The sequence below is a fragment of the Paroedura picta genome, chromosome 13, assembly GCF_049243985.1.
Source record: "Paroedura picta isolate Pp20150507F chromosome 13, Ppicta_v3.0, whole genome shotgun sequence".
Classification (NCBI taxonomy): domain Eukaryota; kingdom Metazoa; phylum Chordata; class Lepidosauria; order Squamata; family Gekkonidae; genus Paroedura; species Paroedura picta.
In genome coordinates, this window is record NC_135381.1 from 20,817,961 (window position 1) to 20,839,507 (window position 21,547).

Here is a 21,547-nt window from a genome sequence, read left to right on the forward strand (position 1 = left end):
TTCCTCCCCGTTTCTCACACCCCATCAAAGGTGGGCTGAGAAAGCACGTGGAAAGGGCGAAAGGAAGCCCCGGGGGCACTCGGAGAAGAACGGCGGCACGTCGACACCCAAGCCGCAGGAGAGCCTGGGCGGGAAAGTGCGTCGGCGCGTGGAGGGCTTGGGTGCCTCCAGAAATCCGCCACCATTTCTCCCCTGCGTCGCGCGGGTTGCTCGGCCTTCCCCCTTCACCTGTCGTGTGTCCCCCTATGTCCTTGTGGGGGTTCGGGGGGGGGGCGCGTGTTGCCTTTACGCTTTTAAGAACCAACTCTTCTTCTTCTTTTAACTCCCTCCCCCCCTTTGTGAAGCAGGCAAACGCAATAAAATCAGAGCCCAGTAGCACCTTTAAGACCAACAAAGATGTATTCCAGGCGTGAGCTTTCGAGTGCAAGCGCTCTTCCACAGACTAAGAAAAGTGCTTGCACTCGAAAGCTCACGCCTGGAATACATCTCTGTTGGTCTTAAAGGTGCTACTGGACTCTGATTTTATTGTGCTACTTCAGACCAACACGGCTACCCATTTGAATCAGGCAAACCCAGTTGTGCGGGGGGGGGGGGCTGGGCGGGGCAGCGAGCGTGCCCCCCAGGCCCATTCCAGCCAACCGGCTCTGCCGTGGCTGGTGGAAGCGAAGTCGAGGCGGGCGCCCCAGCCGGCACGCCTCCTGTTTTTGCAAGCGGCGGGGCGGGCTCTGACAACAGCCCTTCCCGTCTAAGCCGGCCCTCCAGTCGGCCAGAAGGGGCGGAAGGGACGGGACTGCGCTTCCATGGAGGCCCGGGAACTGCTGCAGTTCGTGGCTTTCGCCGCGGCCGTCATCCGAGGTGAAGAGTCGGGTGGTTTGCGGAGGCGAGCGTAGGGGGGGCGAGGCGAGGCTGACCGCCGGGATGGCGGTGCGAGAGGAGAAGCCAGGGGTCTCCCGCGAGGGGCACGGCTGGGGGATGATGCTCCCGGGGACGTGGCAGCGAGCGCAACTTGGGCTTGGCGGCCGGCTGGGTCTTAGGCACCGCGGTCCGAATTTAGGCTTGTCTGCTCCGAAGTAAATCCCTCTGGTGTTTATCCCCGGACGAGTGGACGTCGTGTTGCAAGCGCCAAGATGTCGTTGCCCTTTACAAGACTTTTATTTTTAAAGCAAAAGCCCACAAAGGTCGATTTAATGGATCTAGCTCCTCTTGTATTTGGGAGGGGAAAGTAAAACCAGACCATCAGTACGTGAATCTGGTAGACATTGAGAAAGATTTTCGCTGACAAGTCAGGAAAAAGGGAGAGTAGGCGCAGGGGCTGTTTGATTTCTTAACTTCCTGCCTTGGAGGCGTGCATCATCAGATATGTGGGTGGGGTGGGGCTTATTGATTTATTGGCTTAAGAAGATGGGTAGGTAGAATTCCTGTTGCTGGTATGGATCTTGTTAGCATGCTATTAACCATTAATATATATATTATTGAGTGAGTGCTGCATTTAAAGAACATGCTCAGATGTTTCACACACACATATAATATCAACTCCATAGGTGTCTTCTCAGAATAAATGTTCTTAAGACCTTTGAGTGGAAAGGGAGTGATCTAGAAATATAAAAATAAATAAATCAATTCTTGTAGATAGAAATTACTCTTTATGTTCCTGTAGATGTTTCCCTGGGGGAGGCCAGCCAATTAGATCAGGGGTAGTCAAACTGCGGCCCTCCAGATGTCCATGGACTACAATTCCCAGGAGCCCCTGCCAACATTTATATCCTTTATATGCTGCATTAGGATCATTATGCTTTTAATTTTTCAAATTCTGGCTCTGTATGCTACCTTTTGGGGAAGGCACTGGCAAACCACCCCGTATTGAGTCTGCCATGAAAACGCTAGAGGGCGTCACCCCAAGGGTCAGACATGACCCGGTGCTTGCACAGGGGATACCTTTATCTTTATGCTACCTTTAGAAAAACTACACTTAGCTGGAGTCTCTACAGTTCTTTGCTAAGTAGACCCCTTATATGCAATTAAAGCAATGCAGTGGTTGGTTGATCTCACTTTCTCTGGGTGAAACTTGTTTGCTTGTTTGATTTCTTTCATGTTCTTTTAAAAATGTAACTTAAACATTGCGCGATTAGAATTCAGTAAGTCATTTTGAGCATTCATTTAAGAAGCTCTTTATTGGTATACAAAAATAAACAGAAAACATTTCAAATATTAAAAACTGTGCCTCTCAGACCAACTCTCTACCGTCTATTAGGAATATCTTGGCCGTTGACTAGAGCACCAGAGATTAAAGGGTACCAAAAGCAGCCATAACAGTGCCCTGACCCCCCACCCAAGATGTCAGGTTCTGCCCTGACAAGCAGCAGCCCTGGGCATCCTACAGTAAGCCTGATCCTTCTCTTCCATGGAAAGCAAGGCCATGGAAAAATGGAGGCACACCTAACATGGAGGCAAGACAGTCCTAGAAACACTACCCTATCCCCCAACATGGCCCAGTGAGAGCCCTCCACACTGTTTTCACATCCATGAGCTGCTCTTCACTCTGTTAAGAAATGTACATGTAGCTATGTAAATAATATGAGGCCATGTGAGCAACCCTCCTGCAATTCTTTTACTGCCTGATTGAATTTTTTCCTTAATTTGTTTGGGCTTTGATTCTGCAAAGTCACAAACACCGAAAAATCTTCCCCGAAAGTTCCGCACATAAGATTTGACTTTCATCATGGAAACAGATGCCTCTAACGTCATAGTGGGAGCAGTATTATTGCAAAAATGCTCTCCTTGATCACCAGCGAGGCCCTGTGTCTTCCATTTCCACAAGCCCAAGCCAGCAGAACTAAATTACATTGTTTGGGTCAAGATAAAAATGGTGATTAAAGTAGTCTCTCAGACTTGACACCATTACCTAGAAGGGGTCCAATACCCATTCATGTCTGGACCAACATAATGAGTGACAAGATGGCTTAAACAGAGTCATCTGAAGCTCAACCCTTCAAAAGCAGAGGTCCTATGGCAGAGCAGGAAGGGTCCAAGCAAGAATGCATAACTGCTGATCCTGGACAGGGTACAACTATCTGTTATTCACTCCACCAGGAACCTGCACCAAGCCAAACTATAGCACCTTACTTGGCACCAGAACATACTTGAATATATTTGTCAGGGCCCACACTATCCAGACACAGGATATGGTACTCCAGTGAGAAAGGTTGACATATGAGAAAAGGGATACCTGAATATGAATTGTTGAATACCTTTGAGTCAAGAACACCTGGAGTAGATGTTGTATCTTGAACTAATGGTTTGATTATGTTCAGGAGATGAACAAATGGTCCTTCCCGGCAGATAATTGAGTTGCCTGGAATTGCATTTGGAAAGGAATATTTATTATTTTATCCTGCAAATCCAGGTTACTATATATGGGCCAAAAGGTGTAAGATGCTCAAGGGATTTCGAAAGTTGTCTCCCTGCTTCTTTCAGGGTGCTGCAGAGCTTATGATGATCCTTGAGATGGAAAACTAAAAGGACATCTTCCTCCCTTCTCTGCATATTTAATTAATTTGATATATTTTGTGGTCTGCATCCTTCCTTCTCTGCTTTCTTAGGTCCAAAGTTCCTGGGCCCAGGTCATTCCATTGTCTCTTGTTCCTTTCAAAGTCTTGGAGTGTTTCCCAAATTGCTGGTGTCTTCATCAGTGTATAGAGGGAACCTGTGCAGGCTAGAGCGGGGCTGGATTAGCCATCCAATTAGCTGAGGCAGAATTTTTACGTGGTCACTACATGAACCTCATCCTGCTTCCCAAAATAATGGCAGTCCAATGATGACACTGTTGTTGCATCCAGGCATGTTCTACATCAACCTTTTTATCCCCGGGGACCACTCAACGCTTGACAATTTTACTGAGGCCCGGTGGGGGGGGGGGAGTAGTTTACTCCTCTGCTCTCAACCACTGCCCTAACGCTCTCTGATCACTATGGTAATGTTTAAACATCCCTTCAAAATAAGATACAGACACGCCACAACAATGAACATAAGGAACATTTTATTTTCATGGAAATTTTAACTCATGACAATGACAAATCAATGGGAATCCTGAGCTTGTTTCTCTGCAACGATATAGTCCCATCTGGGAGTGATGGGAGATAAGGACACCCAAAGTGTGTTGTAAAGGGCGGGGGGGGGGTGAAGTAAAGGGCCGGGGGGGAAAAGGTGTCCTTCGCAGCCCACCTCCAATTAGTCGAAGGACCATATGTGGTCCATGGCCCACAGGTTGGGGATCACTATTCTACATCACATTACCATCCTTTGTTTCTCTTTTTTGCAGGAGCCCTGTTTGCCCAGCCTCCTAATGTGACTTACTATTTTGATAAAAGTAGCTGCACCTTGCAAGTGGACTGGCTGCCTGCAGAGACTCCCAACAGTAGCTGCATACGGAAATACAACGTTGCCGTGCATATCAATGGAAATTGGGAAGAAGTTGAGTAATCTTTCTAGTCCTTTCGATTCCATCATTCCCTAGCTAATAGTATAAAGAAATAAAAAATTCAAAATGTAGGTATAGCAATTCTTATGCAAACGAGGACTTTGGGGACTGAAAAATGGTAATTCCCTAATTTTTCCTCTCTTCTCCCCATCCTTCCACTCCATCTTTAAATAAATGGTGTTGAAATAAGGGTCATAAAATTAACTCTGTAGAATCTGGAAGTCTGATTCTGTTGGACTGTATCTGCCACCACCCCTTGCAACCAGGAAAAGTGGTTAAAGCCAGAGGCTATATTGACCAGAGGGAAAATGAGAACATACACTGCTGACAGAGAGTTGTTCACACATGCAGGGCCGGCCACAGGGCATCCAGGGCAGCTGCTGTGAGCCTTATGCTGGGGAGGATTTGCTGGGAGCCCCACCCTTCAACTAGTTGTCCCACCTGCTGCCCAGAAGCCCCTGCTGCAGCAGTCCTTGCTGATTTTGCCCATTGCTTGAGTCTCACACAGCGAGTGTGGGTATGGTGGAAACCAACTGGAGGATCCCCTGCCACAACCAATCTGATCATCCTGAATGCTGAATGATTTTAGGGCCCGATCCCTGAGTTTTGCCCAGGGCCTCAGAATCACTAAGATTGTCCCTGTACATGTGCTTGTCCAAGATGAAATGGCTTATCTCAGTGCTTGGCAATTTAATATATAAATTGTCTCCAGACTGTAAGGTTTCAACCAGTGAGATTAACATTCTGTTGATACTAGTTCTTGATAAGAATTCACTATAAATTAATGTAGCTTTCCAAGCAGCATTGAGATTAATACCATTTATCATCCTAGAAAAACTGCTTAAAAAACACTTATTGGAATGTGAACGTACCTCTAGATGAAAAACTTGATTTTGACATCCAAACCTCCTGCAGTCCAAAATGTGCGGATGTATCACCGTGGGAAAAAACTTTCAGTGTAGAACAAAATGGTAAGTCTTCAGTTATGTCTTTAGTATAATGGTAGTATTTCTAAAAAGGTTTAAGAAGATATAATTTAACATCTTCTGATGTGCATCTGCCCAGCTGTAACATACAGTATTCTGCACTTTTCTCTGCTCAGTTTCCTCCATAAATCTGTGTACTATACCCTTTCCAACAAAAGTACAACAGTACATCTCTAGCCTGTTTCATTGTAGTGATATAAGGGGAAAGACATATGTCCATAATAACTGGGACAAGAGACTGACTTATTTTTTGTTTAAGAACACACTCGGGATGCAGAGAGCCAGATTGTTATTATGCTACAAAGAGAAGGCAACTTTCCTATCCTCATGGGTGCCATCCCAGCTATACCGCAGTCTTTCCCAAAGCATCACAGCAAAGCAGGTTTGGGAAAGACTGCACAAAAGACAGGTGAAAAAAACGTTAATCTGGCAGAAATGCAGACAGTGGATACTACTCAACCTCAGTGGAGTCCATTAGTGCTTAAAAGGAAGGAGAACTGGCACTCAAGACCAGGGCTAAGGACATTTCTTTATAAATTTGAAAAAATTTGGAGGAAATGCAGGATTTAGTACAATAAAACTTTTTTAAAGCCCACTAATAGTATTGCCATACGATCTACCAAACCATAGCAAAATCACAAGATTTTTTATGTTTCAGAGCTGACAAAATATGCCTTTTGAATTATTTGGATTATGCCTAGTGAATGCTCTTTATGCCAGAAGAGACCACATAGGGTTATTAGTGGTTTTATCATTCTCATTTCCCACACTGGCCACTTCTAGGCCCATCCCACACGCATTGGATAATGCACTTTCAGTGTGTTTTACAACTGCATTTACTGGAACAGGAAAATCTACTTCTAAAGTGCATTGAAAGTACATTATCTAATGTGTGCAGAATGAGCCTTTGGCCCCTGCTCCCCACTCACTGTGCAGTTTTGTCCCTCACAACTCTTTCCTTTAAAGGAAAAGCAGTTAAAGTAAACGTGTGCAGATATTTTAATTGATATGATTTGCCCTGGGTTACAGAATTTTACAGAGAGCCTCTTATGGTGCAGGGTGGTAAGGCAGCGACATGCTGTCTGGGGGTTCGATCCCAGCAGACGGCTCAAGGTTGACTCTGCCTTCCATCCTTCTGAGGTCGGTAAAATGAGTACCCAGCTGCTTGCTGGAAGGTAAAACGGTAATGACTGGGGAAGGGAATGGCAAACCACCCTGTATTGAGTCTGCCAAGAAAACACTAGAGGGCGTCACCTCAAGGGTCAGACATGACTCGGTGCTTGCACAGGGGATACCTTTACCTTTACAGAATTTTATTCGTACAAGTCCTTGCTAGGAACCTGCTGTTATGCTAGAAATACAGGTTTTGGTCTTTCGGTCATGCATCACTGCAGACAGACAGTGCCAAAAATTCAGAAGCTTACCGTGGAAGAGAAATGCTTGCAAGGAAGGGAAGCAATTTCACTTTTGATTGTCTTGTTTTTCCTCTCTAGGGGCTGCAGGTACCAGAGCTAGAGATTTTTACTGCACTTGGAAGAATAGAAAACGCATGGAATGTTTGTGGCTGGCTGGAGAGAAAGCAAGCCCTAACACATCGTACAGTCTGTTTTACTGGTTAGTATTTGGATTTTTTTTTTGGTTCCAAAATAACTGGGGAATTTTGAATTCTTTTCAGTTCTGAAATCCCTCTGGGTGACATAAGGGAAAACAGGGTTGCACTTACCTGTAACTTCTTGTTCATTGATTGGTCTTCTATACAGTCATGCCTAGGATTTGCATCTTCATGAGCTTGCCACGGAAGAGCTAGCAAGCTATATATTTAAAAAGTCTAGACGCTCCCAAGAGTGCTCACCCCTCCCCTCATGGAGGGTGACTTTCCCGCCCAAAGTTACGTGATGTGGGAGGGGTTAGCATTCTCCCTTCAGTTCTCCTTCCTGCTGCCAGAACAGGTAAGGCAATCTATCAGCAGCAGCCCACAGCGAGGAAGGAAGGAGGTTGGGTGCCTGCACAGAAGACCACTCGATGAATAACAGTTACAGCTAAGTGCAACCCTGTTTTCATCTTTGTGGTTTCTGTTCAGTCACACATGGAGAATAGCAAGATAACTCACCATGGAGGAGGGTGCGGGTTTATACAGTGGAGAAGTAGATTGAAATCTGTGGCACAGTGGCAGACGAATGTGGCTTATTCGACCAGGTTGCCCCACTGCAGATGTCTTTTAAAAGCAATCAAGCCATGAAGGCTGCAGAAAAAAACTCAGAACATGTGTAGTTCAGAGAGATACTAATAGGGCCATCTATCTCTGGCTGAGATTGTTAATTTAATGGAAACATCATTCAACATGATAATGTCTGTCCTGAGGCCCTTCTACCCTTTCCTGTGTCAGTAAGGCAATTAAGGATTCCTACATTGCCTGGATCCTCCCATCCATGAAACTTAAAAAGAATAGGGCCTTAGGAACATCCTGTAAGCAGAGCCCTCTCTGCTTCACAGCTAGGTATCAGGTCAGAAGACCTCTTGACCTAGGAGTTACTTAGAGACCACTTGGGGAAGAAAACCCATGCTTGCTTTTAACATTACCCATCCCAATGCAGTCTTAGAAAAGAGAGGGACATTGGTTTAGGTAGAAGTTTCCCTACCCATCAGGCTGAAACCACGGCCATTCAGAAAGGATGTACTGTAATGTATAAATCAATAAATAAATGATTTTTTTAAAGGACATATGCCCTGGTTCAAACAGTATAGGCATTAACATATAAACCACTGAATAACCGGTTTAATAACGGGAGGATACAACGCCACAAATTCTTTCAGAATAATTGGCCTCACCAGGGGCACGGACAGATAAACTTCTAACATGTATATGTTGAGCAGGGAAAACATCCCAAATACAATTTAACAGGTGAATTGCTAATGCATTGCCCCACCATCCTGGTCTAGAAAAGTTTCCATCTACACCAGTAGAACAACTAGAGTAGGGTTTGTGCTTACCACCCCCACCTTAAGTACCCTAAGTATTAACGGCAGACCGTTAGCTTTATGGAAAACAAGACTTTCCATGCATAACTGCCCTAAAAGGGAATAGTAGCTTGTTGAAGCAACATGGGTCCTAGCGCCCATTGCATTCCTGGTTGCAGTGGGCTTTCTTGCTAGTCTAAAATGATGGAGGTGGCTCTGGCATGCTTAATTCAAAACAATTAAAATAAGCACAGCCTTCCCTCCTGAGTCTAAACATCACATTTTCTGCTAATGCAGGTGTGAATGCAAGTTTAGTTAGGGCCTTTAGAGCAGTGGTCCCCAACCTGCGGGCCGCGGCCCGGCGCCGGGCTGCAAAGGCAATGGCGCCGGGCCGCGGCTCCCTCTCCCCACCCCCCCGCAGTAAAAAACTTCCCAGGCCGCAAGCTTGCGGCCCGGGAAGCTACTTACTGCAGGAGGGCGGGGAGAGGGAATCAGGGCCGGGCCGCGCCCGCGGGGCCCCATCTGCGGGTGCGGCCCGCGGGCGCGGCCCGATCCGTGGGCACGGCCCGATCCGCGGGTGTGGCCCGCGGGCGCGGCCGGGCACGGCCCGATCCGCGGGCCCGGCCCGCAGGCACGGCCCGAAGCGTGGCCGTGGCCCCCGCGGGCGCGGCCCGATGCCCTGCCGGTCCCCAGCCTATTAAAGGTTGGGGACCACTGCTTTAGAGAATAATAAATAATCCTTGTAAAGGAAAAATCAGGTGTGCTGTCATGGGGGGTGGGGGGAGTTAACAGTTCTACAGTGCATACTGAGTCCTTTGGAATCCACCACCCCAAACTATGAAAGTATGAAAAAGTATGAAAAAACAGGAGTGCACTCTTTCAATTTAGCTGCATTGCACTTTGATATTTATAATCTCTTGTGTATTTGTTTCTTTCTTGTATGTTGGTGGCCATTGCTGACCAAGCTTTCCCTCAAGGAATGGAACTTTGACGAGAATGGAGCAGTGCAAAGATTTCACTACCAATGGATCTTTCTTTCAATGCAATTTCAGTTTTCCACATGAACATGTTTCGTCTATCGTTATTTCAGTTCAAGGAGATTCTGGGAACACTCAACCCTTGTGCTTGATTTTGAATAACATAAATAGTTTAGGTAGGTTTGATTTTTTGTTATTATTGATTCGGTTTCCATCTGCTCTGTGCCGTGCATTTGAAATACAAAATGATGTCGAAACTTCTCATATAATTAAAATGGATTTAATTCTCCCTCAATCTAATAAAAGGCATAGATTACTTAGAATCATAGAATTAGAGTTGGAAGGGACCTCGTGGGTCATCTAGTCCAACCCCCTGCACTATGCAGGACACTCACAACCCTATTGCTCATCCACTATAACCCCCATTTTAGCCACTGAGTCACACTGTGAATGGTCTACTAAGTCTACTAAGACTCCTAGATCCTTTTTGCACATGCTACTGCCAAGACTTCTCAAGATTCTGAGACTCAAGCCTTGACTGTGGGTTACATCAGAATAAAACATGATCTTAGAGGTCATGATAGGACATAGGTATGCAGAACGCCTCTCACAGCATGGGGTCCTTTCCTCTAGTATGAGGGAGCAGCTAAGATAGGTATCCATGCTCAGTGGGGCAGGACAGCAACCCAGGTTTGGATGAGTTTCACTGAGTGGAGGCTTTGTATTTCTGAGGAGAGGCAGAGATAAGGTTTCTTGTCAGGGGCTGTGCTCTGAGGGTTTAGCATTCTAAAGGCAATAGAAAGCAGGTCTCTGGCAGGTATAATGATGTCATCCGTTCAGTCATGTCCGACCCTCGGTGATTCTATAGGAAATTTTCCACCCCGCGTCTCTGTCAATGTCCGCTTCTTTTAGTTGGTTCATGGTCATCCCTGTGTCAGCTCTGGTCGTGTTGAGCCAGCAGATCCTTTGGCGACTAGGTTTCCTTTTGCTGCTGAACATGCCAAGCATTAATGATTTTTCTAACGAGTTTGATCGCATGATATGTCCAAAGTAAGTGAGCTTTAGCTGAGCGTCCGGGGAGGGCAGTATATAAATATAATAAATAAATAAATAATAAATAATATCTTGCCTTCTAATGACATAGTTGGTTTGCTCCTCTCTAAAACTGTCTTGTTGGTAACTTTGGCTGTCATTCGCAGCATTCGTCTCCAACACTATAATTCGAAAGCATAAATTTTCCTCCTGTCTTCTTTCTTTAGGGTCCAACTTTCGCATTCATAGCTTGTTATGGGGAAGACAACGGCGTTGACTAGCTGGCACTTTGTATTAAGGCTGATATCTTTACTTTTCCATATTTGGTTCATGCTTAACATTGTGTTCCGTCCCAGTGTTATTCCCCGTTTGATTTCATCCACCACTTTGAGTGATCATAGAGCCAAGAAAGATGAAATCATCAATACATTCAATGTTCTCATTGCCGATCGTGACTTTGGTGCTACTGCCAGTAGTTGTCATAATCTTAGTCATTTTGATATTTAGGTATAGTCCCATCTTTTCACTTTCTTCTTTTAGTCGCTTTATCAGGTTCTTCAGATCACACTCCGATTCTGCAAGGAGTGTTGTATCATCTGCATAGCAGAGATTATTGATGTTATGACCTTCAATTTTCACTCCGTAGATTCTTCCTGATTAAGCTTCCACATAATTACCTCTGCATAAAGGTTAAAACGAAAGGGTGATACTGCCCTTGGCTGACCTTGAACCAATCAGTGTCTCCATATATTGTGTGTACTGTGGCTTCCTGGTTGGTGTACAATGAACTGACGAGATGGGTTAAGTGGGACGACACTCCCAATTCATGTAAGGCATCCCATAGCTTCTTGTGATCAACACAGTCAAATGCTTTAGAATAATCAATAAAGCATAGATGGATAGTCTTTTGATATTCATGGTTTTTTTTCAAGAATCTAGTGCAAATTTGCAATGTGGCCTCGGGTGTCATTTCTGATTTCACAATATCCAATTTTCCTTGTGACATTCCATGTACATTCCATGTAGCAATCTTTCTGGTTTTCTTTTGGCTCAGGCCTCTGCGTTCTCCGTGGGCTACATCGGCAGCTAAGTCTTTCATAGGGTTTCTCCCATCCACATCATAAATGCCCAGGTTACTGGTAGAGAGCTGTTGCCCTCCCCCAGTGGCTTGTTTGGTACTTTGTGGCCTGGGGGGCCTACCACACCGTACCATAGTTGAGGTACTTTCCATAGAATTTTCTTGGCATGAAAGACGGGGTGTGTTGCCAGGTACTTCCCTGTGCCTCTGTAATTGGCCTGTGGGCTGTGACCTCTGCAGTTCACTCCCTCACCACGTTGAAGAATACAGTAGGATTTTACAGCAGGTATAGGCTGTGATAAGGAAAGTTGCTGTGCTGTGGCTGTGAAGGGAGAGTCAGTTGATGAGGGCTGAGGGGGAATTCTCATTTTCTCTTTCCTAAGACCAGTTGATTTGGGATCGGTGAACTCCACAAAGCTCCCCAGGCTGCCCTTTTCACTAGACTTTACAGTATTTTGAATGGGAAAGATGCTTTTTAGATTGAACTTAATTGAAGTTTTTATTTTAAAGCTTATAAATACTGTTTGTTTTTTTTAAGACATTGGACTTACTTATTTTTCCCCTTGGTGTTTGATATTTTAGTAACGTTTGATCCTCCAGTCATCACAAAGCTCTCAAAGAAAGACCATGGAGTATTACTAACCTGGAATACTTCAGTCGATCTCAGTAACTTGCTTTATGAAGTAGAAGTAGACAATGAACAAAACCCTCGGGTAAGTGCTTATTTTGATGAATTTACAGCTAAGCTAGTTACAACGGTTCAGTGATCGTTGTTGTGCCCATGCCTTTGTTAAAAAAAACCCTCTTAAATGATATCAATTTAGCATAAATTACTTGGCCACCCATTAAGAAGAATACCACTTCTAGCAGCTTAAATATCAGGATAAGCATGATCCGGTGGCATCTTAGAAAGCAGAGGCTTTCCATGAACACCCTTTTGTATGGAGGGGGATCCTTATGCTGAACTGTGTACAGCAGTGATGTCTATGGGAGGTCCTGGTTCCCCAAGCTCTGATTGCATCATCTTGTGAAACCTTATGCTGATCTAAACTTGAATAGCCTTAAAAGTGCCACTTGATTCCTGTTTTACATTACTACAACAGACTAGCATGGTCACCTTTTTGAAATAAAGCCCTACCTGCGTTTGGCGGGCTTCCTACTCCCATGAGCATGTTACCAACAACATCCTCTTGGCACTGGATTATTTTTTTAACTGACTGAAGTGAGTGGTTTGGAAGCTCCTGGTGCTGTAGCACTGTTTAAGCAGGTGCAGGTCTGGTTCATACCTGGGTGTGAGACCAGCTGGGAACTCTATGTAAGCCATACTAAGCCTTTCAAAGAACAGCACATAAGCACAAGAACAGTATTGTCCTAGGGGAGGTTTCATGTGTGCTGATGTCTCATTTTAAAGCATACTAAAATATTCTTCTTTATACTGGATTATCCGGATGGGACAACCAATAAAGATGAATGGAAGGGAGGGGGTTCCAAAGCCTAGTTAGGAATCAGAAGAGCTGCCTTACCTGTCTTCCTGAATGTGACATATTGTTGCTTGATAATGTTGGTACTTAATAATGTCTTTTGCATGTATGGCACTGATCACTTACAACATTCTCCCTGTGCCACTGCTCATGTGCTATGAAGGAGAGCATTATTTCTCTATCTTAATAGTTATTAAAAGCATAAAACCCAGCATTTAAAATCATAATTCAGGACTGCTGCTAAACTTAATTAAAACCCAAAATTTAAAATCACAATTCAGGACTTCTGCTAATCTTAATTAAAAGTGGTCCTAAATAAAACTGTCTTTATCTGTAGCCTAAAGATTGAGAGTGGTTCATCATGTCATTAGTCACCATCCTATGATGAAGCTCCACATCCCTACTGGAAATCTCTGCACAGTAAATCACTTTGTATGAAACATTCTGGAGCAGCAGCTGCGTTGGCCTATTGTTGCAAAACTTTTAAAAGAATTGTGGCACACTTAAAGAACTTTAAATGGAGGAGAGGAGAATAATGTAAGCTAGTTTGGGTCTCCATTGGACTGAAAGGTGGGAAATAAATAAATAAAGATGGCAGAAGCTTATATCTTTCAACAGACATATGTCCTCCATTAGCAGGGAGTGGAACCAGAAATGCCAAAGGACCGGTTTATAACATTACTTCACAATGCAGAATTGCTTAGAAGAAAAATAGAGTGCCATTTGCAGCAGCAGTAATAATCACCTATATTTTTAATATATACTTCTTTATAAACTTCAGAAAGTTTTAAACCTATAGAATGTTCATAGGCTAGGCAAAGTCTTTAAGTATGTGGTTGTCTTTTCCCTTTTAAGACATTTCAGAATACTCTCCAAGAATATATCACGGTTGATGATCCTAATGTGAAGCACACTTTCCGGGTGAGAGTCAGGTCAAATGAGGGACAGTGGAGTGCCTGGAGCACTAGCAGTGATTCAGGTAAGGAGCATTTAGGTCTTTGATGTTCTGTTTTCCTGTTCTCCCTTACAGGGGCCTTAATGTCTGGATACAGAAACTGTTTCCATTCTGAGTTTCCATGACAGTTGTGGGCTAGCTGTAAATTAATGGCTGTGGCTGGGTAAGAAGGGACCAAGAAGGGACCAAGCAAGGAAGCACGCCTATCCAAAATCACCATTTTGGGACGGGATAGCAAGTTGACATGAACATATATGGTCATATCACCTGATAAATATTTAACAAATTTTATATATATACTAACTCTCACCCATTGGGAAACTCTTTGAGGGCCATCAAGGAACCTCAGGGTTTCAAAAAAACCCTGGTTGAGAAAACATGAACTTCTAGAGCAATGAGAAAACCCAAGAACCAATGTTAATGTGCAACCCAAGAATATGAAGTAACTTTTAATGTGAAACCTAAGAATCCACCACAAAAAGCTAACCTGACAAAGCGACTCAAGGAAAGAACACAGCTTTGGAAAGTCAACAAAAACAATTTAGAAGATTCCCAACCAGGAGTCCGTGGATCTCAGGGTCCGTGGGAGTTCTGAAAGGGGTACATGAGAGCTCTGAAGTGGCATGGTATGGGGGGGGTGGGTATGGACTGTTCTCAGCTCTTGCTCTTCTTTCCGGCCTACGTGATGGAGAGCCATCATAGTAGTAGTAAACAGGGGAAGAGAGCAAAAGGAGGGCTAAGGGTGCGGGTAGTGATGTCACTTCTGGGGGTGTGGTGACAGGCAAGGCCTGCTGACATCACTTCCGGGGTGCCTCAAAATCTGAAAAATTATTTCAGGGGATTCTCCACGGTCAAAAGGTTGGAAAAGGCTGGTATAACCTAACACAAATCAAGCTCATAATCCAATACCAAGCCTATGAAGATACAAACACTTGGGGGGGGGGGGGGGAGACGACAGAAACGATAAACCAGTTCTGGGAGTCTTCCAATGCTGGCTCTCATTACTCTTCGTTAAACTTCTGGGATCTTTGAGGATCCATTTATTAGTATCACAGAAAATTCTGGATACATAGATATGAATATATCCAGAAAATACCAATAAGGCATTTTTCCAGTTATACGTTCAGCTTGGTTAGTTCACATTCTTAGCTCAGATTCAGACCTTGACATCTCCAGTTCAAAAGATGCTAGATGGAGGGGGGGTGGAATTCTTTTTGTGACCTTTGGGAGCCGCTGTTTGATATGCAAATGTCTGCAGCAGTACAACTTGGATCATGGAAATGCTACAGCGAAAGGCCTCTTTGTATATCACATGGGAAAATTTGATAAAGCATGTCTGGCTTCCAAAATTCCTTTCATTTTTTTGTGTCCATTTCTAAACTCAAATCATCAGCTATCTTTCCTTAATTATTTACATGTATTTTAAGGATATAACAGTTCCTAGCCCCAGGGAAGCACGTCTCGCCTCAACTAGGGCCAGGGCCTTTTCGGTCCTGGCCCCTACCTTGTGGAACGAGCTCCCAGGTGACCTGCGGGCCCTGCGGGATCTTTCAGCGTTCCTCAGGGCCTGCAAGATGGAGCTCTTCTGCCAGGTGTATGGTTGAGGCTGGGAGTGGCGAGGTAGACCGACGCCCCCCCCCCCGGGGTTTGAGTAGTACATCAGCAGACCTCCTTCTCCATCCCACTAGTTGGGAGTGGGTTTCCCACCATGTGGGGTTTTTATGTTTTAATGGGTGTTTTAATGGGGATTTTATGTTGTAACCCACCATGAGCCTGCCAGGGAGTGGCGGGGAATAAATCGGAAATTAATAAATAAATAACAACAACAACAGGGGAAAAGAACATTTGACTTTTATTTACTTACTACAACTATTCCATTTGAAAGCTGAAGTTGTGTGTCTAACTGTTTGTTGCATATCTTTTTTTCCAGAGGGTTCAACTTCTACATTTCCTCATTTTTTGTTAGTTTTAATTCCCTTATGCGTGGCATTGCTGTTGGTCATTTTGCTCATTTACCTGAAGAGGTGAGATAAAAATTAACAGATTTGAAATTTTCTGTTTCATCATTCCTGATGTAGAGGCATTTCTGTTTAAACTTTCCTGCTGGGGACTATTTGTGACTAAGGCTGAGAATTTTTACAAATGGAAATATATATGGAGCCTTACAACAGTGCAGTGGTGTAACGCTAAATAAAAACGTGCCTCCCGGAATTCCCCACCTGCTTGCTCCTCCGCTGCCGTCTCACGCTTTCTGGAATTTTGCACGGCTGCTTGAAATGGCGGAATAGGGGAATGTGCTATACACGCTCCTCTCTTCCCCCTCTCAGTCAAGACAGGCAGCCAATCACCTTTCTTCCTCTTTTAAAGGGAGATGCATAGGGCTTTTTCTTTTTCTTTTTTTTTTTACTCCCACCCCTCTTGGAATCCTGAGCCTTGAAGCTGTTATTTTTTTCCCCTGAATTTTTTTGGGGGTGGGGGGGTGGGGGAGTCATGCTTTTAGTGCATACTGGTGGAGAAAAGTTTTTTTCTCTCTCTGCCTGGGCGATTGTGTGCCTATGTGATGCCACAGGAAATGTTTTCTTAAAAAAAAATAGAAAGCCACATTCTGGGCGAAGAGAGAGGGAGGCGGGCTTGGGGGCAGGCACTGGAGCTGGAGATCTCGCTGCTTTGGTAACGCACGTGTCTTTTGCTCCTGGCTTGCTGGTTGCTCTCATCTTGTTAGCGCTACTTTGAGGGGCAATCCAGTTTTCTGGATTTCCCTGCAAGTGCTATAAAACAGAGGATGTAGCAGCTGGTTTGTGGGTGTTATGCTGGATGTTCATGACGTCGTGCAAAACGCCAAAAAATGATGTTTACAAATGGTAAGGATTTTACTGTATTCAACGAGCGCCCACGGAATTACAATCTGCGTCTTGCTTTCCTGTAGCTCAGTCTGAAACTGTTTTTGAAATCCAAATCTGATTAAGAGATTACAGCCTGTGGAGAGTTTTTCAATAGCAAGATCAAACTGGGTTCTGCTTTTAATCTACCGTAATTTTCTATGGGTGGGTATGTATCCAGTAGCAGAGGCAAGTCTCACATGCCTGCTTCCTAGAAGCTTCTTACTGGCCACTTTGGAGACAGGATGCTGGAGTAAATGAGCCTTTGCTCTGATCCAGTAGGGCTCTTCATAGTCCTGGCATACAACAATTGTATGAAAATAAATCCTTAGCACAACTTTTAAATATTGGCAAGCTAATTAAACAAATTTCTGCCTAACGTTCTTTAATCTTTTGTATTATACAGGATTAAACTGCTGATTCTTCCAAAAATTCCTGATCCCGAAAAGATTCTGAAGGACTTGTTTGAAGAGCATAATGAAGTGAGCAATATCTGGTTGGTTAGGCTTTTGGCTGATCTCTCAAAAATTAAACTGCTGAGTAGGCTTGCTAAGTGCTACTAGTCATTCCTTCTCCATGACTTTGCAGGGAACAATTTGATGCATGGATGGGAAACTCAGGGTGGGAAATATGCATTGAGGGGATGTATTTGGTCCCAGGTGCATGTCTGCTGTGTATTTGCATATGTATGTCTTCCTCCTATGAATTAGAGTGCATATTGTAGAAAGATGTATATAATCAATTGAAAACATGTCCTGTAATCTGTGAAGTGTCCCTAAGAGAGACTTTCATGGCTATTTTTCATCCCTAGAACCAGGTCACGCATGAAACACCCAGTATTGAGGAAACCCATTCGTTGACGATTATGGAACCTGCTAAGAATGAGAAGTGAGGAAACCAAGTTGTGATCTTTGCCAAACGACTTCTGAATGTAATCCGAACATATGAAACAGAGGAACTGATGCTGGTGCTGCCGCTGCTTAAACATCTATTGAACAATTCACTCAAAATTCCTTTGTGCTAGAAAATCCATATTGGACTAAGCAGTTCCAGAGATGCAATCATGAAATAACTTTCTTCAATTGTCACATGCTCCCACGTTCCTTTTTTGTCATCCTTGCTGTGAATGTCAAGTCTCACCTTACCTTTTGCAAACCTGCAGGTTTGCTTTGGAGTTTGTTTCCTTCGGTTTTTTGCTGCTTGAAAAGCATGAATAATCTGGCACCCAGTGGTTCTTGTACTTCTTTAAAACAGACACTATAAATCTCTTCCAGTGAGAAAACGGAGACAGATGTGCGGAGTGATGTCAGACCTTATTTCCAGGGCTGAGTTTGTTGAAGTATCTCTTTTTGTCACAAATGCATGTATGAAGAGATCCCAACAAGGGTTTATGCTTACCCTAATTGCATATCTGTGGCTTTTGTATTTGGGAACGATAAAATGCACAACCTACATGACTTGGAAGCATAGCACTGAAGGAAGACCCAAGATGTTTTGCCACAGGGGGATTTCTCATAGTTTCAGCAGACCCCCCCCCCTTGCATACACAGCTGCCCTGTCCAGTGGATTGGAACCTCCAGCCTGAGTATCCCATTCCTTAGCCAGAAGTTCCTGTAGTGTGTTTTTAAGTCGAATCTTGTCGATTGCAGTAAGCTACAGTGTAGCATTGTAGTCTTTATGTTGTTAACTTTGTCTGGGGCTTTTGTTTTATATTTTACAAGTTGAAATTTATTTTTTTTATTTTATTTTATTACATTTATATACCACCCTCCCTTGTGGCTCAGGGCAGTTTACAATGAAAGATTTGTGATACAATACAAAGAAAGTGTCATGAACTCTTAACAATTCTAACAGTAGAACTTATAACATTTTAAAATGTAGGAGCTTAAAAACTCTGCAAGATTGTTTACGCACTGGGAACTTCACTGCCCCAGCTCCTGTGCTGGAGCACAAATTGGGGGTGGATGAGGTGCACCAGGTCAAATGCTCCCCCACGTGGGTGCAGGAAGAGGTGAGGCAACCTGCCATGACTAAAACTCCAGCCTGCAGCCCGGCATGAAACCTACCAGTGCGTAAACGGCCCAACTGAGTAATTTTTATAACTGTATAACTAATTCATTTCTTCTATCAGTATTTTCCTATTGGGAGGTGCCCTGAATCTCTGCTGGGTGCAGTTGGTGGTGGGAGGGGCCCCTGGGCTCTAGTTGGTGTCTATTTCATTGGCCTCAACTGAAGGCTTCCTGGAAGAGCTTCATTTTACAGTCCCTGCGGAATTATTTTAGTTCCGGCAGGGCCCTGATCTCTTCTGGAAGCCAGTTTCAACAAGTGGGGGCCAGGACTGAAAATGGCTGGTTGAGGCCAGATGAGCCTCCCTGGGGTCAGGGATCACCAGTTGTTGGTGCTTTTGGAGCATAATGCTCTTTGGGGGGCATAGGCAGAAAGGCAGTACCTCAGACCGGTTAAGGCCAAAAGGTGATTACCAGAACCTTAAGCCTGTTCCAGTATTCAACTGGTTACCAGTGCTGCGGTTGGAGCACAGGCCGGATGTGGGCCCTCCAAGGAGTTCCTGTGAGACCCCCTGGCTGCTGTGTTCTGCACCAGTTGTAGCTTCCAGATCAGGGATAAAGGCAGGCCTGCATAGAACAACCTGTGTAGAGCGTGTTGCAGAAATCCACCCTAGAGGTGAACATTACTTGGATCACTGGGGCCAGGTATGGCACTAGTAGCTTATCCTGGTGCAGGTGAAAGAATGCTAGGCATGCTACTCTTGTGACCTGTTCCTCCATGGAGAGGAAGGTATCAAGAATCATGCCCATTGTTCCTGGCTGAATGTGTATCACATCCAGGTAGGGCAATCATGTTATGTAATCTGTAACTGAAATTTGTAATCTGTAACAAATAAACATACTTTTTCGTAGTAATGGTTCTCTGTTCACATACCGTTTTCTTTCTTGGACAGGGCATTTAGAAGGGCCCAGTTTTCAGCATCATTGCTGGTTTATGAAATGCTGTTTTATTTGTTTATGAACTCAGGTTTGCAGCTAAATTCTAACACATGCAGTTACCTCCAACCAGCAGCTTGTTTAGGCTCTCACTCCACTTTGTGTTTTGTCCAGCTCATAATTCATTCATGCCTCTACTCCTCTGTGTGCCCGTGTGTGGGTTTGAAACAGACTGACTGCAACCTACCTGGTTGCTCCTTCCCCCTTTTTTTTGTCTGCTCACCAGCCTTTTGCCCCTGATCTCTGATTGCCCACCTCTTCCCTTTTTCTAATTAATTTATCTTAAGTTACTGCATGCAGGATTGTATGGGGCTGAATCTTGTTAGTGCTTTATACATAAGTAATATTATTACTCCTGGTGACATAATTGGGCTGCTGAAGCACCCCATGTCCAAGCATTTCACTGAAGGAGCCAAAATAACTGCATATGAAGGGCAGTGCTATAAAGCTGAGGGAAGCAGGCAGACTTTTAAAAGAAGGGAAACAACAGTCTCCTTAGCTGGTTGGTGGGGAAGTGTTCAGGGCTATGGCTACTTCCCATGCACCTAGGCCATCTCAATGTCAGAACAAGTTAACTTTCACTAATGGTATACTAAGTGGTTGTACTCTCATGTATTTCCGAGCCTAGAGGCATGGATGGTCAAGTGCTATTTTGCTACAGCAGAATCAATTAAGCATCTCTAATTTCTATGTTGAAATTATGTACTTAATCATAGAATCAGAGAATAATAGAATAATAGAGTTGGAAGGGACCTCATGGGTCATCTAGTCCAACCCCCTGCACTATGCAGGACACTCATAACCCTATCGCTCATCCACTGTAACCTGCCACCCCCTTAAGCCTTCCCAGAATCAGCCTTTCTGCCAGATGGCTATCTAGCCTCTGTTTAAAATTTTCCAAAGATGGGAGAACCCACCACCTCCCGAGGAAGCCTGATCCACTGAGAAACCGCTCTAACTCTCAGGAACTTCTTCCAGATGTTTAGAATTTCTTTTGAATTAATTTCATCCCATGGGTTCTGGTCCGTCCCACTGAGGCAAGAGAGAACAACTCTGCTCCATTCTCTACATGGCAGCCTTTTAAATACTTGAAGATGATTATCAGATCCCCTCCCAGTCGTTCAAGGGGGTGGCAGGTTACAGTGGGTGAACGATAGGGTTGTGAGTATCCTGCATGGTGCAGGTGGTTGGTCTAAATGACCCAGGGGGTCCCTTCCAATTTTATGATTCTATGATCCATGCCCAGAGGGACATTTCAAGACATCTCAAGGCAGCTAGGAACCTAGATAGATAAGATAGATAGATATTGCATAAACATCTGTTTAGAGACAATGTAGCCCAAATCTTTGGATTTAGATACCCACAGAGGGAAGCCACATTGAAAAACAGATACATAGATATCAATAGGAATGTAGTGTGATTTTTCCTCCAAAAGACATTCACTGATAGTCCAGACAGATTATTTTCAAAATTTGTTTCCCACCTTTCTGCCCTTATAAGGGCCACCAAGGCAGCTAACAATTTACAACATACATGAAAAAATCATTAAAATCAACTCCCCCAACTTAATTTCCCAAAACTGGTTATCATAATATCTGGAGTCAAAATCAAAACAGAGATCGTGCAGTGCAGTGTTACTACATAGAATCAGGCGGCCTTTACTGGCATACAAATGTTACTATGCAAAGATTAGACACCAGAGGGCAGGAGAGATCCACATAG

General features: G+C 44.2%; 1 protein-coding gene across 3 annotated transcripts; it reads left to right on the plus strand.

The window, feature by feature from the left end:
• The first annotated feature begins 699 nt into the window (after positions 1-699).
• Positions 700-19,744, plus strand: IL13RA1 (interleukin 13 receptor subunit alpha 1). Of its 3 annotated transcripts, none has more exons than XM_077307610.1 (10): positions 700-855; positions 4,319-4,470; positions 5,310-5,448; positions 6,957-7,077; positions 9,387-9,574; positions 12,091-12,221; positions 13,845-13,968; positions 15,875-15,968; positions 17,230-17,319; positions 17,635-19,744. In XM_077307610.1, coding segments are annotated over exons 1-10 (1,095 nt in total). In that variant the 5' UTR covers positions 700-800; the 3' UTR covers positions 17,636-19,744. The 3 variants fall into 3 exon arrangements, with proteins under 3 accessions (XP_077163725.1, XP_077163724.1, XP_077163726.1); XM_077307609.1 differs by having other exon boundaries at positions 17,230-17,305; XM_077307611.1 differs by lacking the exon at positions 700-855 and having other exon boundaries at positions 4,446-4,595; positions 17,230-17,305.
• The last annotated feature ends 1,803 nt before the right edge of the window (positions 19,745-21,547 follow it).

Bases quoted from the DNA above. Each gene is read 5' to 3' on its own strand.
- IL13RA1 (XM_077307609.1), top strand. From the start codon at position 801: ATGGAGGCCCGGGAACTGCTGCAGTTCGTGGCTTTCGCCGCGGCCGTC. The intron at 5,449-6,956 runs GTAAGTCTTCAG...TTTCCTCTCTAG, and splicing joins TTTCAGTGTAGAACAAAATG to GGGCTGCAGGTACCAGAGCT. The intron at 9,575-12,090 runs GTAGGTTTGATT...TTGATATTTTAG, and splicing joins GAATAACATAAATAGTTTAG to TAACGTTTGATCCTCCAGTC.